General features: G+C 33.5%; 1 protein-coding gene across 5 annotated transcripts in view; it reads left to right on the top strand.

Annotated features, from left to right (window-relative positions):
* The window catches only part of LOC126968704 (CUGBP Elav-like family member 4), a 737944-nt gene that overhangs the window by 541905 nt on the left and 169177 nt on the right, over positions 1–26862 (top strand). For all 5 annotated transcript variants that reach the window (XM_050813787.1, XM_050813786.1, XM_050813785.1 and 2 more), the window contains one exon: positions 6029–6154. In XM_050813787.1, the coding sequence (XP_050669744.1) occupies positions 6029–6154 (126 nt within the window). The remainder of the gene's footprint in view (positions 1–6028; positions 6155–26862) is intronic.

The raw sequence follows: 26862 nt of genomic DNA, 5'->3' as shown, positions 1-26862 counted from the left end.
AGAACACACAAGTTGCAAGCTAAAAGAGTTCTAAGGTAAAAAGCCTATTATGAACTATTCTGCGTAACTATCAAACCAAGAGATAAATTGTAAACATATTAATACAGATTGTAGACACAATCTCAACTCCTGTTCTCTGTAATAGTAGATTATCTTTAACGTAATAACAACTGGCTAATCAGAACATACGGCGACATATTCTATCTCACTCACACCATTATTAATTTTGTCAGGGCTGTCGATCGTGCTTCAACTAACCTCCATGAGGAAATAATCCTTGATGCACACAAATAATTGAACTATACAAATGTGTATAGTGATTTACTAGAACATATAACATATTTTGTTAAAAAGTCTATAGAATATTATATCAAATTAAATTTGTAAGAATTTTCTGCTAGTTTAGTTTTAGTTACATATTTTCTGAAATAAGCTAAACCACAACATGCTTCGCTGTTGAAAATTGTATCAACATAAACGAAATGTTCCTTTAAACATTTACATCAAACTGTGATTGGAATACTTTTATACACTGATATACGTGTAAATCCAAGCATATTATTTTGGTAATGACAGAATTCCATACAACCTCTTCCCTAATTATATCTCTTAGGGTTTCAAATTTAGCGAAATCTTCCTACACAAAAACTTTAATACACTTGTGCCATAGAATCTTGGTAAAAAAAAAATTTTTGTTATTTTTTTTACATAAGAGGGGGCAAGAAGCTTGCGTGAAGCAACCGCCCAAGAACATCTACAACACCAGGGGTCAAGAAATGCTTTAAGCTTTAAAATTTCTAAGTCGTTTCGATTTCACTTTCTATATTCACATTTCTTTTTTTTATGAAAGAGAAGGGCAAACGCGTGTACGAGTCAACTGATGCTGGTGCGATCACCACCGCCACCCCACACTCCCACATTATCTTGCAACACCAGATGAATCACAGGAGCTTTTCCGCCCTTTCAGAAAAGTGTACACGCTTCTTGAAGGTACCCATGTCATATCGTCCTGGAAACACTACACATGGTATCTCATTCTATAGTTCTATATCTGATTAACGATTCATAATCAATTTATTGAAATTTACAGAGCCTAATTAATATCTTCTGTTGTAACGTCTACTAAGTAGATAGAAGAACGTAATTAGTGCGAAACATAAAAAGTAACAATACAAGTTGGAAGCCCTGGCAGAATTATCACAATTTAGCCGGTCATTAGCGGAGTCGCACGGGAGAGATATCCGGGCAGCCGGGTATAAATCTGAATTTAATGACCGGCACCGCGCTTGGTATTTCCGGATGTTGCGAGGCACGTTCTAATACGTGCGCCCTCTTCAACCGGCCTCTCTTGTTGGGCCTTTGTCTCTTTTATGTACTCAGGAAACATAACGATACTTCAATTTTAGAACAATTATAGGTACATTTGTCTCCTTAATGTATTTGAAAATGTCAACGAATAGCGACGCTATTATCTTTTATTTTATTATGATTTCAAATGTCTAAAATTGAATTATTTCATTAATGTAAAATGAAAATCCAACATCGAATATTATACCTTAAGTATCATACAAAATATTTATCTGTGCAAGTTTTCAGGAACGGCACTACTTAACGTTATACATAGTAATCCCCAAGTTATCAAACATGTTTTATTATACATTAAAAATATTTTTTTATATCTCATGACAGAATTAAGTCTTGCCTATCGATCATTACATCTTTGAGACTTTTGGATCTTTTTAAATTCTAACTCCGAATATTCACACCACATGAACCATATGATTTTTTATTATTATTTTTTAAGATATGGTATAATATAGACAATACCTATCTGCATATATCTTCTAGTTTATATTAATAACTTACCAAATATGATCATGCGTGAATAACGTCGAAATAATCACATCTCAGTTCATTTGACACTAATGAATTCATGTCAATGAATATTAAATCTGTTATGTCATAATCACACATTAGATTGATTTTGGCTGTTGACATTCGTTGCAAGCGGTGATTAAATTTAATGATTAATTCAACATAATTTAAAATATTCGACCTCTGGGGAATTCAATTCGCTTGCAAATAGTAATTTGAAATACGAGTGTCTATAATATTATTTGTTATAATAGGACTAAGTGTTGCGAACAACTAGAATACGAGTGAATTTATCTGCAGTAATTTTATATTGAGCTCCTTTGGGAATTCTCAAAAATTTCGTGATGAAATATATGAAATGAAAATGAATTTGTTTTTGAAGAAAAACTGACATATTTTAAGAAAATTGTGGCACTAAAATAAATATTATACAAAAATTGAGATTATTGGTTACTAAATATACAATGACAATAATAAAAATAATAAAAAACGTATGTGTGTAAATATATAAGAAAATAAAAGAAAATGTAATAATAATAATTAATTGTTTTATATAATACTATGAAATTTAAACAGTGCTCACCAAGGCTCCTAGCCTTGCAGGGAGGTATTGATCAATAATATGTTATTTTTGTACTTTATTCTAAAATTCGAGACTGATTATAAACCCCATAGCGGCGGTGGTAAATTATTCCAGCACTTGGTGGCATTGTACTTGAAACTTCCCCTGAAAGGCGCAGTGTGATCCTTGGGAGGACAGAGCCGAGCCTGTGCAATGTTTCTTGTAATAAAATTATAAGCCCATAACAGTTTCGAATAGAGATATGCTGGCATTTTTGTCTTTATAATTCCAAAAAATCATACAAGTAAAGTGTAGCCGTCTCCGGCTTTCCATGTTCAGAATATTAGATGATGATGATTTTTTTTTTCTCGTAGTCGAGGACCATACGTAGTGTCATTATAATTAAATTTAGAGAGTACCAAAGCATCTCACAACCTGACACGAAGATTTGTATTTAAATAGTTCACAACAGTATAGTTTTTAAGTTTCTCGAATCAAAGATTCTCTTCAAATATTATTCCTATATTACGAATCTCATGAACTCGCTCCACATCTTTATTATTAATACCTGTTTAGGATTGAGACGTTCAATTTTTTCAACGACTTTAGGGGTTCCCAGTATCATAAATTTGGTCTTAGATGGATTAAGAACCATTGAATTATTTACCAAACAAGTAAAGATTTGGCTGATATCGGAATTAATAAATTGTTCTGCTTCTGACATTTCGTTTGGCTTGAAAGATATGTAAAGTTGAATTTCATCTGCATATATTTGATATTTGCAATGTTAAATGTTTTTAACTAGATCGGCACTGTACAAGATAAAGGTCCTAGTATTGATCCCTGAGGTATTCCGCGCTCAAGAACATTATAATCAGAGAAAGACCTACTTCCATCTTCCTGTGTAATAACTACAGTTTTGGGTCGATTACTTAGGTAACTGTGGAACCATTTTATTGCTTTCGGACTCAATCCATTGTAACTTAATTTGGAGAGCAGCAGAATCGAATTTACCTACGGTATCAAATGCAAGCGAGTAATCAAGTAGTTATAAAATTGTACCCTTTCCGTCATATTGTGTATTAAGAATATTGCTTACTGCGTCCATTAACGCTATGGTTGTCCTTCGGTGTTTTCCAAATTCTGACTGGTAATCCGTTAATATGCCATTATTCTTCAGAAAGCTCATAAGCTGCTTATACACAATCTTTTCAATTACTTTTGATAAACAAGGAAGTAAATATATGCTATTCGGTTAGTCGGCTAGAAACGGTTCTATAGTAACGACAATGTAATATGTTGTTAAATTCACGTGAGTTGGCTGGGAAGTTAATGTTGGCAGCGTGACCAACACATTACCAAAATCACTATCGAGAGGCGTCACCAAATGGCCCAACGGAAGACCATCGCTGGCTTAGACACCAACAAACAAGCTTGAGTTAGGACCACTTTGTAAAGTATAAATGTAGTAAATAGTACTTGGACTACGGTTTTTTTTTTCCTTTTTTGTTTACTATACCGTTACAAACTACCATTTCCTTCACTGATTCCACACTTATGCCTTCCTTGGAACCATGACATAAAGCAGTTGTTCCAATCTTCCTGAATGGCCTTGAGAAATAATGACTTAAAGAAAAATCTTCACTTTAACAATTCTAGTTATCATACGATTGTATCTTTCATAAGATGATAATGTTTACGTTTCGAGCATGACCTTATGCTTGAAATGGAAACATCATCAATTTTTTTATTTGTAAATAAAGTTTTAAAACGTGCGCCATTCTAGAAAATCAAACTATTTTTTCATTCCGATGTATCCACAATAACTTTGTAGATTAACGTCAATTGAAACATCGGGAGACATATATATAATTTTAATTTTCTAAATTAATGTTAGGTTATTATAAACGCGCGTTTTAATCCTTAAGAAGTATTTTAATGTTATTAAGGTTTTATATTAATAAGCGGGTGTTGTGAAGGTAACAATTAATAAGCTTTTCCATTGAGTCGAGCGGTAGAGTAAGCGTGTGTAGCATATTCTTATTTTCCAGGGGGCGAGGGAAGACGACGCGAGTAGGCGAACCAAGGTAGCGTTTGTTGTGCGTGACTAGGATGTTTTGTTCACTGTTCCGATATGAGTAGCGCGAAGTGAGCACTTCCACGTCGAATCTACCGAGCCTTGCTTCTTTATCTGTTTGTATGGCCTTTTCACCATAACTCAAGCAATTGCCGTATATCTCTCGCCATTTATTTGAATGTTGCATCGCAGTTGTCAGCACACCTGATTATTTGTTTGATGAAAACGTTAAAATCTCGTCTAAATCATTTTTATGGTGAAATGAGTCTTTTGTTTTGTTTGAATTTACTTTTTTAAAATTTACAATTTTATTTCGATGAGTTTGTAAATTTACTTATGTTCTCGGTAAATTATAATTTGAAATTAAGGCTTGATTCAATGGACGTTACGCTATAGGCTTGCAATTAAGTATTCTTGAGACACATTAGCGTTTTCATAAGTTACTCAAGTCCACGTGAGAGAAGCCTTATCCAATTTTTGTTTAATGTGATGTGATTATATGATTTTGTCAAGTAAGGCGATCTCGCCTCGAACTCGAGTCGATTCGACATGGAATAGTAAATACTCACTGCACTTAGTGACCATCGTGCTGCAAGGTTTTATTTGGTATTCGAGAAGTAATTAGTGTTTATGATTTCATTTAAATTTGATTTCTGTAAAGAGCCCATGTAATCACGTACAAAATTTAACGCTAGTAGTTATAGTTAATCGGGTTCGTGAACGTTGCCCGGGTTAGCAACGGGTTGAGCTGAAGCCGCAGTCGTCAAATTGTTATAATGCTGATGTGATTGTTGAGGTTTTCGTAGGACTTACGATAGTACTATAAGTACCATCGTAAGTTTGATTATCGATGAGTTCTGCGAAATCCTCAATATTTCAATGATGATCATTTAGTGTATTGTGCTAATTATGTGTTGGTCTGGGTTTGAATTTTGTTCGTTGTTTCATTTTGACTAAAACTATGTGTAATATGTGTTTTATAGAAGGCTGTGGTTGTTTTGTGTCACCGTAATGGTGAATGCGGGGTCGCGTGTCGGGGCGGCGGCGGCTATGTGGTGCTACCACTAGAGCCATAAAAATTAAAAAAAGGGGAGATATTGTTGAGCTCAACACACACATATGATTACAGTTATAATACTGATGTGCTTAAAATATCGGGGACTTGAACAAAAATTGTATCTTTATATCGTAAGAAACAATAATTCTTAGACAAGGGATGAACGATAAAAAGATTTTGAAGAAGATTTATGAATTATGGAGTTAAAAAACTTTTTATAGCTCTAGTTGAAATCATGCACCTGTTATTATGAACCTTATTTGAATGAAGGTTAAGTTTAAATTCGTCCGTCTCGCTCCCGGGCACACGATATCCGCTAAATTCGATCATTTGGGGTTTAATTGGCACGGTTCTTACCGCCGCTCCACGCAACACCGCTAGGCTTCTGTGGTGTGGCTCACTGTTACACCGTTATCAATGTTAACTTTATAATAATAAGGTTATTTTTTCATCGCAGATCGGAAACTGTTCGTTGGGATGCTCAGCAAACAACAGAGCGAGGAAGATGTCCGCCAGTTATTTACGCCGTTCGGTACAATAGAAGAGTGTTCCATATTACGAGGTCCCGACGGTTCTAGTAAAGGTACGTACAACTTAAAATTAGTCCTAACTAACAGAATAACTTTAAAGATCTTTATTTTAAATGTAGCACGTTATATATTTAAATATCATGTAGAGATTAGAGATACACCTTAAAGATTTTCTCCTATGTATTGATTCATCACGATATCTCTGAAACATAAGGCGTAAAGACTTGGAAAAATTGGTAAGAATATTCCTTTAGCTGAGTAAACAGCCACAGACCCACATCTGTTGAAGATAAAAGTAACAGTTGTCATGATTGATCATCGTCTGTCAGCTAGTTCTTTTATAACTAAAGAATGGCTTGCACTATCTTGGTGAAAATTTGTGTGTAGTTAGATCAAATGACTGTTTAATGGAAAGGCTATAAAGAATGGTGACAAATTTTTACTAAAAATAAAGTTATTTAATATATTTTTATTGCAACTAATGACTATCGAATTCATTGATTTATTAAGTCTTTCATATTTTGTATTAATTATAAACATTAATTTAAATACTCTTCTATTTCTAGTATGTTTTTATAATATGAAAATACTGTCATCAGACTTCCTATACATAATAAAGTTCCCTTTATATATTCCACCTAAATGAGTTAAATTATGCAAGATCCTGAGATATAAAACAATTGTTACAAAGATACGATAAATTTCACCCTCGCAATTTCGCCTGTACGCAGAAGCACGGGTGTGTACTCCGCGAAAATTGAAAACCCAATTTACTGACATAAAATGGAAGGCGCTTAGTAAAGATTGGAAGGTCAATAAAGGACGCGTATGATAGGAACAAAGACACTGAGCTCTGTTTAAACATCACATCACAGATTACGCATATACAGTTTGTTAACGCCTTTGAAGTAACCAATAAGACCATACCTACAGTATTTCTCGAAGACTGTTGAGTTAGATTGTTTTTTTTATTTCTGACGTGATTGGATACTAACTTCTTTGTTAGATTTATAAGTATATTTGTTTTTTTTATTTCTGACGTGATTGGATACTAAGTTCTTTGTTAGATTTATAAGTATATTCAGTCACTCTCAGAAATTAGTTTCAACTCGATAGTAGACGATAGACATCCGGAACAATACAAGAATTATTCCATATTATATCCATTATACGAAAAATCGGTAATTAGCATCACGGCCATTGTCGTCGCCTCGCACGACTATAGCGCCATGGCGACTGTTACAACGCAACTCTTTCCCTTCCAAACATCATGACAGAGAGCGATTCGATACTTTTATTCTTATGAAGTTTATTTAATTATTGTACAAATTCAGTTATTAATTCAAAGTTAAAATAAACATCCTGAATCACTTTGTATCTACGTATTATATTTATATTATCTGTACGCTTACAATAATAAACTGCAGATTCTGAACTGTGGTAAAGAAAGTTTATAGGGTGTGCACGCATTGTTGAGATTGCTTTGTGAACTGTTAATTGATATGGCGTGTATACTTTAGACTTTTACAAAACTTAGTGTGAAGTGAATTATAGTATTTACATTATTATACTATGTATTTAGATGAATAAGTTTTTGTTACTACGGTCGTTAGGTCTTATAAAAGATAAATTCAAGACTTTTAACACTATTAAATTAATCGGCATTAGTTTTGGCTTTGTTATGAATGTAGTTTTATTGAATAAACTTTATTTGTAACTACTATTTTAAGCGTTGTATCTCAGTATAGGCAGCTAAATAGACAGATCTCCAAATCCAGTCCGTCTTCAGGATTAGCTCTCGAAGCCTATCCAACTATAGCGGGAGTCAGACAAGGCGATGTCATATCGCTGAAACTGTTCACTGCTGCATTGGAAGATGTCTTAAAGCTTCTGAACTGGAACGGGCTGGGCATCTATAAAAAGTTTAATTTAATCTAATGCCCATAATTAAATCTAATGCCCATGTCGCATCTACTCCCGTAACAGTTGGTAATAGTACTCTCGCAATAATTGTTGACGAGTACGTCTACCTTGGACAAATAATCCAGTTGGGCAGGTCCAATTTTGGGAAAGAGGTCTCTTGTGAAATCGAAACTCCGTAAAATCTTCTCATCCAAAATATCACAGTGTGTGAAAACGAAGGTTTTTAACCAGTATGTGTTGCCAGTGATGATATACGTCTCGCTAACTACGGGCTTTATGAGGAATTCATTGTCGGACTTTCCTGCGAAATGAATAGATCCGTAGGAGAATTAAGAATCCGACATAGCCCAAATCGTTGGAAAACTGAAGTAGCACTGGGCACATGACATTGCTTGCTTGACGGACAGATGGCCGTTGGGGCACTTCGAATGGCGACCACGTACCGGAAGACCTAGTGTTGGTAGGCCGTAACGTAAGATGGACCGACGATCGTCAGAATAGGTTGGATGAGGGCAGCACAGGACCGCATGGCGATCTTTGGGGCAGACCTTTGTCCAGCAGTGGACGTCATTGGCTGAAATGATTTTTACACAGAAGTATGTCGTATCGATCTGGAAAGATTACGGAAGGGGGTTCATCCAATTGTTGAACGTGAAGAGAGTTCCTTGAGTATCGCATTGTGTCTTAACACAATAACATGAGGGTGATATTAAATTAAATTATCACAATAATTATTTCTTAATCCATTGGTGTATTTGTTTCTGCAAAGATATATTATCCAGCTTAAAGACATTCGTGAACACGAACATAACGTAATCCTACATAGCTGAATCTCAGACATTTATGGAATTCTAAAGTTGAGCAACTAGATACAGAGCCTAACTCCTGTTAGCGACATTCACCACACTCGAACTACTCAAAATGTTTAGCTAATTTCGAGTGAAATAGTCTCAACCACGTAATTTCGAGTGAAATAGTCGAAACCACGTAATTCGTCATACGCGACAGCGCGTCTCGTTACGCAACTTTAATTCTATTTCGTCGCAAATTTTGGTTAAATTATAACTGTGTTTGCACTCGTAAAGTCTTGTATAACTGCCTATTTCATTCATTGAACATCTTTACGTACGCGTTGCATGCAGGCTTTAATTGGTGTACAATCTATTACTTTAATTTTTTTCTGATACAATTTTATTTTACCAGTTAAATAATCAGAACCAACCATGCAATAGCAACAGTAAATAAGACGTTTACTACGTCTTATTTACTGGAAACGTGCTCATTTTACGAAAATTTGATGTTATTTTTGGTTTTTAGAATAACTTGACGCTTATAATGTTCCACATTTGATTGGTCTTTTTGATCACTTTTACATAACTGCCACTTGTTTCGTGCCAGATTTTGGCGAGTCAACACGTCCTGAGGATGCCTCGTGTAGAGTCGAAACACGTTTCGAATTGTTTAAAGACAAATATTGGCGGGATTAACACTAAAGAAAGCTCAAAATAATTATGGATTTCCGCAAAGTAACTCCTACTTCAATAAATTTGCCACTATTTTATTACATTGCCAATATACATATACTAAATACGACAATACCTACTAATAATATGTTTAACAATTTCACAGGCATCAACGTATCAGGCGGAAACAGAATTTGTATTGGTAAATGAGGCTCTATAAATATACAATAATAGTTGAATGGATTGACGTGGATACGATTACGGCGTTCTTTTTTCTAAAATATAAATGATTTGCATTATTTTATACAAAACCTTTGGGGGTGGTCTTTAACTTTATGACCATGACACAAAATAACAGAAATTATTATTTTTTCCACCTCCTCTCACCTCAGACACCTCTCTTATATTCAAAGTGAAAACAAACTAAAAAACGTATGAATGACAAAGTTATGAATGCTCTATCCGACATTGTTTATTTATTTTTGTACCAATAACTTTAGCAATTCTAATTTTCTAACAAATGGCTCACTGAGTTTCTTGTTATGTTTATGTTAAGTAACAACAATGAGATCACCAAATTTAGTAAAATTCCATCTTCTTCATATCTTAAAATTTTTCTTCAAGTATCAATTACGTTGGAGTGGTCCAATTTTATCTTGAATAATATTTTTAGGGTGCTTTAAGTTAATATATCCTAACATACCAACCAAATTGTTAATTCGGTTTAATTTTACGCGGCGCTACGGCGTGATAAATTCATTTTTACGAGAGGACGCTTAAAGCAATATCTGTCGACGTTTTAATTATAAATTAAGTGGGATTTGAGGCACGCCTTTCACTCTTTGATATTTGAAATTGAGAAAAAGTAAACGCCCTAAGTTACTTTAGCATTACGTCTAATTTTCTCATTTTTTATTTAACACTGCTTCAAGTGATTTCCATTTCGTGAATTTGCTATTATTGATTCATTATGCTGCATTAAAATGTTGCGTTATCAGTTAAAATGTCTTACTATTGAAGAAACATTTTTAATAAATTCTGACTATTATTATTAAGAAGAATTTACTTTAGATACTTAGCCTTACGAAAATTAATGTACATACTGTTTGTAAGAGAAATTTAAGTGTCGTTTAGGTGCAGGCTTCTTTGGACAGGCCACAGCAAGCAATGTTCAAACCTTATGTGTTTGTTTCGATCCGACACATATATACTTATAACTTATATATATACTTACAACTACGTTGTACTTTATTTCAAATTATCTACATATGACTTAATAATTAATAACGCTATTTATATAAGTAATAATAAAATAAAACTTAAGTAATGTAACAAAATAAATTAATTACAAATAGAAAATATCATTAAGATCGCTATCGGCAGGTAAGGTGCTCATGAAGCTGGCAACGTTACCTCTTGTATAGCCAAACTTATCCTTTGACAGAGGTACGTACCAGATCTTGGGTCACCTGTTAAATCGGTTAGACGACTGGATAGCTCTTTTACGAGTTTTACAACTTAAGAGAACGAGTGTTATAATTATTATCAATAATCATAAATTTGGCTTTAACAGGTTCCAAACATATTGTTGATTAGTACAACATCTGTAGGTTGATTTGAAGTAACTTTTAACAAATGTTAAAAGTTACTTCAAATCAACCTACATCAAATATTTGAAATTATATTTCAAAAAATTATCCAAAATAGAGTGACTATTATTTGAATTACAAGTACATCCAGGCTTAAATATAGGTATAATTTTGTTAAATTTAAGATGGTCAAGGGACACACCATGCTCAATACAAATATTAAAAATATTGCAAGTCATGCGCGGAGTTATTAGGAATCCAGTAGGTACTACATAGACGGCTAGATCGCTAGGCCACATAACTTCATCATTGTACCACATGGCATAATTATAATCAGAATTTTTAAGCTATTGCATAGCTTCTATCGCGGGCCTTGAGCGTGGAGACGGAATCCAGAAATTCCGTAACGAAAATAACCTAACACTTACTTACTAGATAGATATTTCACCACGGTCATTATAGTTGCCGTGGAACAGGTCCCAGGTTCGAGCCTGGGGTACGTCTAAATTTTTTTTAATTTCTTTATTTTTTTTATGACGTTTTTTTTTTAATTTTTATTATTATGACAAGCATTTTTATTTTGTTTCACCTGTCCCGTTGTCTGTCTGTTATCAAATCTTGCAAGTAAAATTTTACTCACTTCCGTTTGCTTTTTTTTTAAATTAATTTTATCAAAAAAAATACTGCATAAATAAATTGAATAAATAATTATAATTGCATATGTTGATAAAAAATGCTATGCAATAGCTTTACCGCGGCAGTCCCCGAGTGCCACACGTCTTTTTTTTTGTTTCCATGAGTCCTCACTACATTGTAATGGGCAGGGAGTAGTAGTAACAGGTGATTATCTTGCTCGTCATGTCATATTTGTTCAGCAAACTCTTGATACGATGTATTCTGATAATGAATTTAGCTCAACGCATGCAATAAGCAGCTCTTTGCAAAACTGTATTAATATATATTTTATCAAGTGGTTATTTTTTAGTTTAATTATTCTTATTAGGTGCTCAACGCATTAAGACACAAAAGCTGTCTAACTAGAACAAAACATTTATATTTTATACTTGTTTCAGACGGCAATAAAATGTAGAACAATCAAATAATTCCCCCCCAACCATTTTAATTTCGCTCTTAAAGTCTTGAATTAAATCAAAGATATAAAGTTGAGAACGTCGAAATTCGCAGTCTCAGACGAAATACCCGGTACTTGTAGTAACAATTAAACGTGGTACGGGAATCACTCTCGCTGAGCATTTCCGGTAATGGTCAATAAAAGTATACTTAATCTGATATTTCTGATTTTATTGCCCAAACTTGCCGAGGTACTTATTTGAATCCCTTACGTAAATTATTATCTTTATACCGCACCTTCCGCACAGGTACTTAATGGACTGGATCATCATCTATAACAAAATTTTGTTTCAAACGTCATCAAACGAGCAGCACTAAATGGCAGATACTATGATCTTTGCCTTGTTTATAAATATTTTAGTTTTTTCAGATACACGTGGAATAACCTTATCCATCGTTTTTAGTCTCTCAAAGTCATTTTAACACATCGCCCCTGATTGAAAACCTATAGAGTACTTCCAGTCAACCTAGGCCTAACACAATAAAAGGAAAATAATAATAAATTATTTTTTTGTTATAAAGTTATACAAGTGTAATGATAGATGTGTTTTTTGGCAAACAAAGTGCAAGCCCCTGTACTATTTAAAGTGATATTGAGTGCAAGTTTACATTCTACTGTTTAATTTATTCAAAAAAAAAATTAAGTGTTAATAGTTTCACCAGTACCTAACCCTCGATGTATGAGTGTGGCACTGTCTTTTTAAAGCTTATTTTCGCATTTTTATAGTGCTTATAAGCATCTGTTCATAGTCATTAATTGACCTCTTTTATGAATTTTGTGATTTCTTTTTTATCTGCACTTAAAAAATAAAAAAACAAAGTGTTAACGGTTCATTACACCAAGCACAGCGTAGGTACAAACCAACTTACTTATAAATGACAAGAGATTGTGAACACTGCGGTCTTCTTGGGTATCACGTTACATAAAAAGCTTCAGTGCGGTCCACATATTGCCCAACTAGCAGATAGACTCAGCTCTGCGGCATATGCCGTTAGAAAGATTTGAGAGTATACGAACCGACCGCTAGATTAGTGTACTTCAGTTATTTTCACAGCATCATGACGTACGGTATTTTACTGTGGGGTCATGCTGCTGACATTGATATAGTGTTTTCTTTGCAAAAAATGCTGTTCGTGCTATATATCAGCTTGGTTAAAGGTAGTCTCTCAAAGAAAATATTAAAGAAATAAATATTATGACTGTTCATTGGCAGTACATTTATGAAAACTTAATATACGTTCACAAAAATCGTCACCTTTTTGATCTTAATAGTGATTTTCATTATTATAACACTAGAAATAAGGGATTTCTTGTAACTTATTCTAGTAGGCTTCATAAGATACATAATAGCTTTAAGGGTAAATGTGTGCACTTTTATAATAAAGTCCCAGCCGCGGTTCAGGTATTATCTATAAATAAATTTAAATGGTTTATTAAGAAATGGCTCTGTCGTAAATCCTACTACTCCACAGCGGAATATCTAAGTGGTATCATTTTAGGGACAGCCTGGGACTAGATTAAGATTATTTTATATCAATAGCAAAAACAATACAACAATGTATATTTGATTAAAAAGAGCGCAAAAAAAATGCTTGGAGAGTTTCTTGGGCCGCTTCTTCTTTCTCAGAGTTCCATTTGTTTCCTGTGCGTTAAAAGGCTCTATATCCCTAGATCTAACATTAGTATGTCGGTGATGAACGCGATTGCGGCGTGGCTCAAATAATCGGTTTTTGAGAATCTTACGTTGTGTTTGGTGAAAATATTAGTCATCTCGACTTGAGTTGTCTCAATAGAAATTCGGAAACGGAATTCAGATATACCTTCATAATCTGTGCTGTTGCTACTCCCTGTCTGATATATAATATATCTACACACATTTTTTCCTTGTTAAGGAGACCTGCTTTGTTAAAACATACGTCATTAGGAAGGCGGTTCCATATATATCTCATTACCTGGCATCGTTTCACCGAACCGCAATAAGGGTGCAGGTCACGGCGAATAAACGTCGTTAAATTGCCGCAAAAGCTCGCTCTCTTTACGGCCTCGGTTACGGCTGAATCGTAAAATATCGCCAATTTAGTTCACACTTTGCGTCAACTCATGGCCCTATTGTTTACTGCATTCCATTTCTAAGTAAATCAATTAATTTTTACGCTGGTAGGGCACTACTATTACTACTTACAAGGTGCTACACATTTAAACACAAATTGTCTTGCCCCAACAAAGCACTAACTATGTGTGGAAGACAATGACAAATTTAGTATGATATACATTCTTAAAATATACATATAATCACCCATAACTCGGAAACAAATATCCAAAGTTACTCATCGTATAAATGATTGCACCAACCGGAATTCGAACCCGGGACCTCGAACTAAGTGGGCAGTGTCAATAACCACTACTGAACTGTCAAAATGATACAATGTTCTCGACGTAAGAGAACCAACATAAAAATTCTAATTCATACAACATATATTGAGCTGAAGTTTAAAGCTTGTGGGACTGTGAATATTTATAGTTGGTAATTTTTATGACAAAATCCGATATATCCGAGAGGCAAAAGAATATTCTAAGTGATACAAATGATTTAAGTTTTCTTTAGTGTTAATAATATTTTACGTACATGTGAAAAAGGATTCCGTTTAAATGTGTTGGAGGAATTAGAAATAATAAGACACAAAAATAATATGTTTACATTGTTGAATGAACAAACAAATTTAGTCCCATCACCTTTGTTACCTGTCTCTTCGTCGTCGTGTCGGGGGTAATACGTCACAACAGCCGACCAATCACAGCGCGTCATTTCATGGGACGAGGGTATAAAATAGCGGCACGAGCCTGGATCAATTTCAATTCAGTCTCGTGCCAGGTTTTGGCGAGACAACACGTCCTGAGGATGCCTCGTGTAGAGGCGAAACACGTGTCGAATAGTTTTGAAAACTATATTGGCGGAATTAACACTAATTAAAACTTAAATTATTTGTATAATTATGGATTTCCGCAAAGTAACGCCTAATTCACTAAATTTTCTTATTCTAAGTGAAGCTAAGGACTTCAATAGTAGGGGAATCCTACTTTCCCCCGGGTGATATATAGATTTAAACAAAGCGTAAAAAAAAGTAAAATTATAAGTTAAATTTATTTTTTCACTTCGTATAATACATAAAATAAGATATATTTCACATTAAATTAAATTAATATATAATATAATAACATACATTATATAAAATAAAAAGTATAATTTTTGCAATTGAAGTGCTAATAGAATATTTAATAATTAAAATATTAAAAATTTAACGCTGTAACCTATTTCTCGTCTTTGAACCAGCTTTTAAAAATATTCAAATTCATTTTACGTTGGAAACTGAATAAGCTTACAAAAAAGACATTTAAAATAGGCCAGTAATGGTCTTTGTGAAACATTTATATCGGCATAAATTATTATATGTGATGCATATAATAATAATTGTTATAGTAAAATATGTGATGCAGTTTCGGCTCAGATTTCTCCTACATATTATGGCTATAACATAATAAATGAACATAAAAATAAGGAGGAGGTCAAAATGAAAATATTTTCACTAAGCAATCAACAAGAATATTCTTTGTAATTATATAACGGATCAGATCTTCCAATCAATTTTCCTGGAAAGCGTAAGTCCCAATCCTGTTTGGGGATTACTAATCACTTCTTAGTGCTCAGCAAGATGGAACTATTATAGTTACGTTGCCATGGAAACGAAGAAAATTTATCCTTAATAACAATCTATACTAAAAATATTATTAATAAAATTATATATAACGCGTAAATTCTACGCTTATCAACAATCAAAATCTAAGTGTTTTTTAATCTAAACTACTGTTTTCCTTAATAAATTATAATATGGCGGTGATTGTTAACTAATAAATTCATAATTTTTTGGTACAGCCGTCAGTATGTAAAAGTCCCTCAATACTCACAGCGTAGCAGCTCAGGTGAGCTGCTACGCTGCGTACCTCGTAGGTACGAGGCGTCACGTTTTACGCGACTACGTCACTTCCAGTACCTTCTTTTTTAAATTCCTTTGATTAATCGAATGCTACATGTATATATCAAACACAATACAATCAATCCATTAACTTGTCTTCTCTACCTTCTTTCACTCTCAAACCCTTTTATTTCCTAACTCAGGTTCTGCGAACTTAAAAGGGAAGTCCTTCAAATTCTATTTTCTAATGTTATCGGTTAATGTACGCCTTGGTCGAGCTTAGTTTTATTTATTGACGCTCTATATATATATATATATTATAGACAAATCAAGTCGTATAAAAACAGAGCTGAAATATCGAAGATGCCACAAATTACACCATAAGAAGCTACGACTGCTTTATCTATACATTGCCTCATTTATTCCAGTTGTTTAAAATACTCTTGATCATTAAGCAACAATGTAAAACATTAATTAAGTTATGGTTACGTATGTTATTTAGAGCCCAATTCGTGTGCTTAAATTGTTTTTAAGCACACTTTTGCCCTTCCGCTATCAGACTGCCAATGTTTTGTCTTTGTATATTAGGTATAGAAAGTCATTGGCTTTATTTTCTATCTAATCTTTCTAATCACCTTTCAACCATCCTCTTTATATGAATATATCCTCAATACAAACCGCAAATCAAAGTCTATTCTAAATTTACTACACGAATAATTTTCTTTAAAATTTTGATATTTTTGTGTGAAACATTAAATAGTTTCAGAGGTTAGTTTTTCAATGAAAAAAATCATTTCTTATAATAATGTAGTCGAAACAATAAGTAGATTCACAAATATGAATTTTCTGTGACTTCTGAATATCATTATTGCGACCGATAATTTCTTATTGACACCTTGTAATAAATAAATGTTTATGTAAGAGAACACGATCTCATATGCAAGTATTAGTACAATTCGTAAAGAACAGCTCATAAACATTTTCACAGTTGTTTCCACTTTGATAACAATCCAATTGCAATGCCATTCAATATAGCCTTACACATCTTTCCCGCTCGATTCGAAACAAATGGGTTTCGAGTTTTGTAATTTGCTGAATAGGCCCATATCAGTTGATATGGCAAAAAGTCTGTGATCCGTGACTCCGATACGCAATGTTATATAATCGCCACTAGGTAACGGAATGCCCACATTTATTATTGTCCTTTGTAAGGGAAAACGAATACGGATCAGGGTTGTAGCGATATTCGTTTGTGGGACACACATTGATGTTATTCGTTCAACGAACTATGTTTTGGTTTTCTTTTTAATGATTATTAAATTCAGTATTTGATTGTCATATGATATGATTATTATTATTATTATTTCGCTGTGCTGAAAACTAGTGCATTACTTACTTATATATTTTTTATGATTATTAATAATAATTTGTTACAAACGATGAATCAATATGTTTAAATGTGTCAAATAGCGACATTAATGAATTCGGAAAAAGTAAAATTAAAGAAAAAGCAATTGTAGTGACGCTCAGAATTTTTGGGTTTTTTAAGAATCCTGAGCGGCAATGCATTGTAATTAGCAGGGCGTATCAAATACCGTCAGCTGAACGTACAGCTCGTCTTGTCCCTTATTTTCATGAAAGTAAAATAAGTATGAGTTTTAATGAGAAGTACTTTACTAACAATCTTCGTGAAGCGAAGCAACAAAAATACTCAAATGATTTTTTTGAGTAAGTTTAACATTCAAAAATTTAAATTGGATTAATATTAAACACAACCTACATACAGTAGATGTATCAATCCACACACACTAAAAATAAATAAAAGGTACGGTAGCATAAAATGAACGTTTTGAAAACATATATTAGATTAATATAACTATAAATATATTTCTTTAAAATCAGACTACCATATAATCAATAATAATCCAGGTAGCACATGTAGCGTTCGTGAAATGAAACGACCCACCTCACGATGTCGCCACAAGTAATGACATTTAAGGCAATAACTTTATTAACATCATATTAACAACCACAAATCAAAATCAGTCACAGTATTTCTTATAGCTTTGACTGAAGCTGAAACAACCGAAGCATCCAATTTGTATTTATGTAGACGTGAACAAGATTTTCGTCTTGTTACCAAAAGTAATATTATTTATACTTATTGATCATAATATTGCTATTTTCCCGCAATAAAAGTGAATATTCGTTTAAAAAATAATATAAAACAAGAAACTAATAAAAATTAAATCTTTCTCTTAGAATATGATTCTGGAGAGCATTGAGTATCGTATGCAAAAGATTAACTTGAAAATCCGAACATGTGGAGTGGTAAAATTGAAATCTCATTGGTCGGGACATGGGCCCTGGATCGTTACCCAGTGATTCGTGATATTTTATTGCAACCGCACCTTATCTTTCCCTACTCCATATTTTGGACGTGACTTTTAGATCTCGACCTCTATAAGCTGTTTTATTGAAACGTTATCGACATGATAGTCGGAGTTTATAAAAGTTTTAATGGTTTTATATCATTTTAGTAGCCAGTAGGCTTTATAACTAAATTTCATTTGGGGCCTGAAATTCCTTATTCCGATTAAAAACAAAGCTGTAAACATTTTTATTTAACATTATTCTGATTCCTATTAGAACTATGTGTCTTTACTTCTGTAAACAAACCAAGAGTCCTGGAGCCTTCTAATTATATACTTAAGAAGTTCATTTGATAAAAGTTTGCTGTTTTGTTTATTTTAATCGTTAAAGTCAGCAAAACATTAAAAATCCATTGTTTTTAATTATAATTACTATTAAGTCATTTAAAACGAATTGCCTTCTTTACCTCTTTTTTATAAAAATTGCAATTATTTATGTGCTAATACATCTTCAAGATTCATATTTCTAGACGTCGTTCCCAATTGAATGATTATATCAAATGACCTTAACCAAAAATAAACACCCCTTAGAACTCGTTGCAGCCGAAAATATTAAAAGCTCGTATTATTTTGTACATTTATAGGAAATAAGACTTGCATATAAACAGAAGAAGTCAACCAGAAATATAACAAGTACGTCTCTGCATCGAGTGAATTTGGAATTATTAGGGAATAATTTCAACACGAATTTCTTTATATATTCTTATATTATTAAAGTACTAGCATTTATGAGTTTAAATACAATAATCATTTATTGTGCGATAGTACACAAAAGTGACAATATATATTACATAAAAAATTTATATTACAATTTTCTTACATTAAAATGTTAATCTCTCAGAAAAATCTACTTTCATCCAAATATCATATCATCAAATTTCACGGCTGAGATTCGATCCCTCGACTTTGTAATCACAATAATTCAACCACTGGTCCACAATTTCAACGACTGTCTAAAAATTTTCAATCAGGTCGCGAGTTTAATATTTTATATCCATCCCAAGAAAAGTGCTCAACGCCATTAAAGAATTTTCACTTCAAAAAATTATTAAGACAGCGGTAAAAAATAATACAGAACTAAAAAGATGACGAAAAATTGACAACCGCGTCGTGAATGTAGCACCAGTAATATTAAAAGACAAAACCTTACAGTGGTCAGATATGATCTGTAACATCCGACACGTTATCCTGCTCTTTTTCACGAAATCATTCTCACAATATCCAGCATCTGAGACGAAAGATGAACACATCATGAAGAAGAGAATGCACTCGCTGGACAGAAAAATATACAACAGGAAACGCAACGTTAACGTTAAAGTTAGAGTTAAATTATCATGAGTACTTCATTAGCGAGTGTCACGTCCGGCTTCTCGTCTCCCTCCACAGACGTCATCTATGACGACACCAGCGTCGCGTCGCCTGCCGCAAATCAACCGCGTTCCGGAGCAGCCGTAGAATTACAACGTGCTAACAGGACCTTTGCTGTGGTTTATTTAGCATTTGGCCGCAACGCTCGCTCGAGGTTCTAATTTAGCATGTTTTTGACGACATTTCGGCTGGTTAAATTACATTTTGAATAAGGTTTCATAATGAAGTAATGTGATGTATGTAAACAAATTTTGTGTATTACTTACTATGGAGGGTTTTATTATTAATTACTTACTGTGTCAAGATTTTATGAAGATTTCAAACTGTAGTGGCATTGTACGTGTACTAGCAGGCTTTTTAGATAAACAATACTATTCGTGCAAGTATTTCAAAGGTAAATTTTCTCGTGTCTCTAATAAAGTTTGTAAAACAGCTTGCGCAAATATTGAAGCAACTTGAACCACTTTTAACCTGAGGCCTATTAACTTGTCGGACTTCAATTACCGGCAAGTGATGTGACGTCACGCACGTAGTTGAATAGTGATTGCAAACCACGGACGTAACACTATATATGGTATACTAGGATGGTAAACTTGTCTGATTTTATAGAGTCCTTGTAAGTAAAATCAATTTGCAAACATTAGTAGTGCCAAATTTAGATTAATTGGAAGCCGCAAAAACAACGTCTTTTTCGTCAATATTGAGATCTTGATAAGACTTTAAATATCCATATTTCACCATTATTTTCTAGTTTTGCCTTATACCTTAAATCTTTCTCTCTCTATTATTCCCCTGTTTTCTTCTATAACGTCAACTAAATCAACCCTTTAACTAATTTCTGAGGAGTTATTTAGGTAGAGGAATATTACGTCAAAATACGAAATTTCAGCATTATAGGTCAGAAACACATCTCTTATTTTCGGATGTCCATGTTGGATTTTAGTTTTAATCAAGTGAACCTTTTGGGTATTTGCCCGTCTTACATGCATAAGCTTTGAGCGATGGAATGGTATGTAAAAAAAACATATACCATACCATAAAATAAAATCTATTAACTACCGACTGTAAACATAAATCTGGCCGAGCAACGCAGACCTGGCAATGAGCCGTCGTTAACGAAGTAAAGGCGAATTGCAAAGACATGTTCTTAAGTGAAACGTGAATCTCATGATCAACCAGGAAGGGTGAGCACTATAAAATGCCCTCGGCAAGTTTTAATAGACCACTAGTGTAGATAAAATATAAATACATTTTACTATTTACTATTACTATTCTCTTTTAAATCATCATTCACATATTTCTCTTTGTTTTTCAAATTATTTTAGGCTCTATTTGAAACTAAACAAAATAACAAAAAAAGAATGTACATAATATTATTCAAGTATTACTAAGCAAATGGATAATTTTTCGTAAAAGCTTCATATATTTTTTTTATTCTATTGTTATAATAATCCTCAAACCTTTTAGGTAAATTTTACCCAAGCATTACTATTTAAATAGTTATTTACATTGTTTTAAGATTTTTCTAAAAGTTTTCGTTTAGTAAATAGTCTTGAATGAACTTGATGACAGACATTACATAACATTTTCAGGAAATTTATTATAAATTGTAAGGATAGTTAATAAAGTAAAATTCTATTTTACAAAAAAGAATGTACAATTCTATTTTACCATATCAAAAATGAGCAATTAATTAAGCAAGTAATTTGAGATTTATTATTTGAAGTTTTAGAATTCAGCATCTTCAATTTTATTTTGCAATAGTTTATTATTAAATTAAAGCAAAATTTCACCTTAAATTCCTTTCGAGTCAATAAATCACTTACAGTTTTGGAAACAAACGGTGGTCTGGGAGAGAACAGCGGCGAAAGAAATTCACTTATCTTTTTGCGCTTTAAAAAAACACTCCCAATATAATTATAACTAGATTTTCAACACATTTTCTCGTAATTGTAAACTTATTGTATCACAATAAGGCTCTTAAAACAAGATATTAAACAACAATGCTTTTTGTCTCTTCATTACAACACTAGGGCAGTTATTAGTGCGGATATTTTATACAAGGTGATAAGTCCCTTTTTTTTTTTATGGAATAGGAGGACAAACGAGCGTACGGGTCACCTGGTGTTAAGTGATCACCGCCGCCCACACTCTCCTGCAACACCAGAGGAATCACAAGAGCGTTGCCGGCCTTTAAGGAAGGTGTACGCGCTTTTCTTGAAGGTACCCATATGATCCCTTATGATATCCCGGATAAGTTTGTGTCTCATTGCAAGTTTTATCAACGTATTGTACATCGTCATCAGCCGGAAGACATTCACTGTTGGACAAAGGTCTCCCCCAAAGATCTCCACAACGATTGGTCCTGCGCTGTCCTCATCCAATCCAACATACTCTACATATTTAGAAAGTTGGTTGATAGCTAAAATTTTTTCTCAAGTCAAATTAAGTTATTGCAAATCTTGACACTCTCGGTTTCCTTATCATATCATATCACCAACACCTCGAGCTTAATGACCAATTAAGCGTTACCCTACTTCCATAATGTACTATTATAACATTCTTCATGAAACATTATAAATTTGTATATATAGCGTCTGGCATAGGCTGGAATTTATTATAAAAGCATATGCAAGTCTGAGCAGACTTACTACCCTAGTTAATCCACAACTTATTCCATGTTTCTGTATTGCAGCTACGAAATAATTATTTTGTGATCTTGTATAAAATGCATACATATATAATACTAGCTGACCAGGCAGACGTTGTTCTGACCAAAATAAATAAAATACTGTTTTTATGAATTTGTCAATAATTTTTCATAGCATCATGAATTATTTCGTAAAATATGCTCCTTGTTGTTATAACGAAATTGTTTCACAGCAGAACTATCAAACCGTGCGTCAATAAATCCTCTCAAAGAAAATATGTCCATACAAAACAAATATTGGAAATAAAAATAATTGTGGGTCCCAAATCGAAATAAAAACTATCCTATCTCTCAAGTTGGACTAAACTGCAATCCATGAAGTAATCCCCACTTAAATCCGTTCATTAGTTTAGGAGTCCATCGTGGACAAAAAACGTGTCACTTAATTTATATATATTAAGATATATCAAGAATGAAAGATCACAATATTCTATCCTTAAAATCTTTCTTCGAGCGACTGTGACAAGTGACAGCAATTATAAGCAAGGTTGATGGACAGCTCTCACTCCTATTTCTATTCAATACCTGAACTACAAGCTGTACGAATTCTAAGTCAGCTTGGGGAAAAGTTACGAGCGATTACTTGACAGATATAAAATTGTATGCAGAAGAAACAGCTAGTAATTAATTTAATATTAAGGCACGATTTGTGCTCGTATATATTCACGTACAGTAATAGCCTTCTGTTTCGTTTCAAGGAGTCTCGCCGTTCCCGTCTTGTTACATTAGGGATAGCCTGAGGCGGGAAATGCTTAAGTACGTGGAAAAAATATGCTTTGTACTCGGAATGCTGAGATATGGAAAAACATACTTAATTAAGCGTCACAGCTATTACGAGATCGAGTTAGATTTGTATTGCGGAAATTTGTCTCATGAAAACTTTTATCGTTGATTTTAGTTGAATAAAATGATATTGATTAGTAATGACAGTTTTATTTTGATGACAAAATGCAAAACAAGTCCCTTTTTTTGTGAAAAAATAGTACATCTGGTAACGTGAAATCTATATAATATATATTTTATGTAGCGGCCGCGGTAATATTAAATATATATTTTTTTTTTAATAAACACGTATGGTACACCAATTTACTAGGAATAATTACATTTTTAGCATGTTATTATAAATTATAACTGTAGCTATGACAAATACTATCCTGACATTTGTCAACCGCAGTCCTCCTGAAAACGTGCTCTGCAAAGGTCGGGTTGAATAAATAAATTATAAAAATTGTAACTTTTACGCAAATCAAAGAAAATACTTCATAATACTACATTATAAATCAAAGTTAATTGGAAAACTGATAGCTGAAATAAATAAATATTTAATATTCAATTTTATCAAACACGTAAAGGAAAATATCGCTAGTAGACTGTAAAGAATGCAGAAACCTACATTTTGACCGAATTTATTATTTTTTATAACATTAATGGGGACTTTCATTAACTACCCAAATAACTAATGGACTACAGGCAGGAAACAATAGCAGGCAGAATAACCAAAAAACTGGTTTCACTACCAGTGAAAAAATATTTAAGAACAAAATATGTTAGATAAAATAGTCAAAATAACTGAATAAACATTTAAAAATAAAAATACCTAATACAACTGTTTCTAAATCTTAATTAAAACGAAAAATATATCTTGCACAATTGTAATTATTCTTACTTATAAGCATAATCCTTTTAAAATAGGCCCCGCTTTATGTTTTCGGAATATTAATTACGAAATACAGCCGCACCAGCTGTCCCCATTACGTTTAATTGATCGCGATCTCACTGAGAGGTAGCAGATAACTAACTCATAAAAATGATTATCGTTCTGTACTAGATAAAAAGTGTAGATAGCTTGATAATGACACGCGATTGACATTGAACATAAATCTAATTATTATATTTCATCTGATTGATGAATTAGTATTTCGGTAGAATCCTTGATAAACTAGAATTCATACAATTCTTCTTCTTCTTCGAAGATCATGTGTAATGTCCATGTTGCATCTAGTCCAGAGAGGTCACTCGTCGAATCCAACTCGGATGGGCAGCGTTCGGGAAGCTCAGTAAAATCTTCTCGACCCAAACCCACAGTGTCTGCAGACGATGGCTTTGCCTGTGTGTGTTGCCAGTGATAACTAACTGTATGCAGACGTGGTCCCTAACAATAGACCTGATGACAAAGCGCACGGTCACTCAGAGGGCAAGGGAGAGGGCTATCCTCCGAGTATCCCTGCCAGATCCAATCAAAAATAAGGAGATCTGTAGGAGAACCAAAGACCAGTGTCTTTGACACAGACCGAATGATTGCGAAACTAAAGTGGCATATATTTAAATATGTAAACGGCCAAACCAAGTCAACCATTTTAAGTCAAAGACTATCTAGTTTGGTTTTAACAGTTCGTCCCGCGCTAAACTGATACGCTTAGGATAAACTGATTTGGCTTAGGAAAACCTGTTTGGTCTGAAATCAGTTTTAGCAGTTCACACATATATATTTAACAATAATCTAATCTTATAACATACGAGCCACACCCTAGATAAAGATAAAAACCACACTATTCTGTGTTTAAGTCATCTGAATACAGAAACGTACATAACTATCGAACAATTTCATCCCAATAGTTTCACTTTGTACAGATCTAATAATTCCAGCAGGCGCGATGCGTGTTATCGGCTAAGGGCAGGATTCTCTCGGAATCAATCAAATAATATCAGAGAAACAATAAATAACACTCTTACACCATCTTTCAGTTAACAAGGCGTGAGATCTGAGCCCTCGACGCGATTAATTCACGACTCAAGCAACCGTCCGCCGACTCATCGTGACCCGGCATGACTTGTCATTTTTAAAGCCAATTCACCGTATACTCAAATAACCGATACATTGGGCTAGACAGCTGAATTATTATTTATTGATTTATTACATACTTTACGCCTCTTTTTATTATTTTGATGTAAGAGCTTGACATGACTTTTTGTTTTTGAAGTGAATTCTTCTTTACGTGCGATGGGAATTTTTTGAGATGTGAAAAAACAATAGAACTCGCGATTCTGTTAACATTACAGACACCTGTATATACAAGTATGTACATATAATGTACCAATAAAGATACATGCATGGTATTTTGTGAGTAACATACTTAATTCAAAAGTTTTTCATGGCCAATAATATATTTCCTGATGATTCAAAAAATACACACGTAACAGTTAAATTTTTCCCTTCTATGGGCACACCCGGTGTGTTACTGTTTTTTATTAATATTGATAAAGACATACTTTAGCACAACTTTTTTAACATATTTATTGAAACAAAACAAATCATATATATTTAATTAAGTACATTAACAATACTATGATTACATTAAATTAAAACTATCATTTCGGGGAAGGGTACCAAGAATACTGGCAGCATTTCCGCGTTGGATAGCTAGGCTGACCCGTTGACAGAAATAGCTGCCAGCGCTTGGGTTATTGAGGTAGTACATTTGTACATTCTCCACGCCTCTGGATCCCACGGGCCAAGAGTCTCGAAATCAAATGGCACAAAGATATAAGACTCTCTGAGACCAACATATTTGCGACGCTTGATGTCTTCGACAGTCAAAGCAGCAGCCCCAGCACTAACTGACGTAACTTGGACATGACAAGGAGCCAGAGTGATGACGCAAGTCACGTCCCACACCAGCGCCCTTCCCCGTGCCCAAGCCATCAGGGTCACTGCATCAGGACGCTTACCATTGCGGCGGGTGCCCTGCGGATGACTACACTAATGCTGGCGTGACGACTGATACGGGCTAACGAGTTTAAGCAGGATAACCCATGACGCCGAAGAGCATCTACCTGACAATCATATGTAACGTTTCTAACTGTTAATGTTTCTAGCTCCTATTACAATTAATATTTATATAAGAGTTTTTATTAAGGCCATTCAATTATCCTAAATTTTTTTTTTCTCACAATCTATTCAATTATAATTCTTTTTGACCCCTTCTAAAACAAATTAAGGCTCTTTGAGAGGTTAGTTAAGCAACAATACTAAATACAATTTACCTTCTATTAATCTCTCATAAAGGTTTTATAAATGTTTTAATGTATAATATCTTCTTTTATGGAACATTATGTATTTTAAAGGTTCTTACTTGGATGTAGAATTTCCAGCGGCAAATAAAGATTTATTTC

The sequence above is a fragment of the Leptidea sinapis genome, chromosome 16, assembly GCF_905404315.1.
Source record: "Leptidea sinapis chromosome 16, ilLepSina1.1, whole genome shotgun sequence".
NCBI lineage: Eukaryota > Metazoa > Arthropoda > Insecta > Lepidoptera > Pieridae > Leptidea > Leptidea sinapis.
The sequence above is the reverse complement of the archived record's forward strand: the minus strand, read 5'-3'. Positions and strand labels throughout refer to the sequence as shown.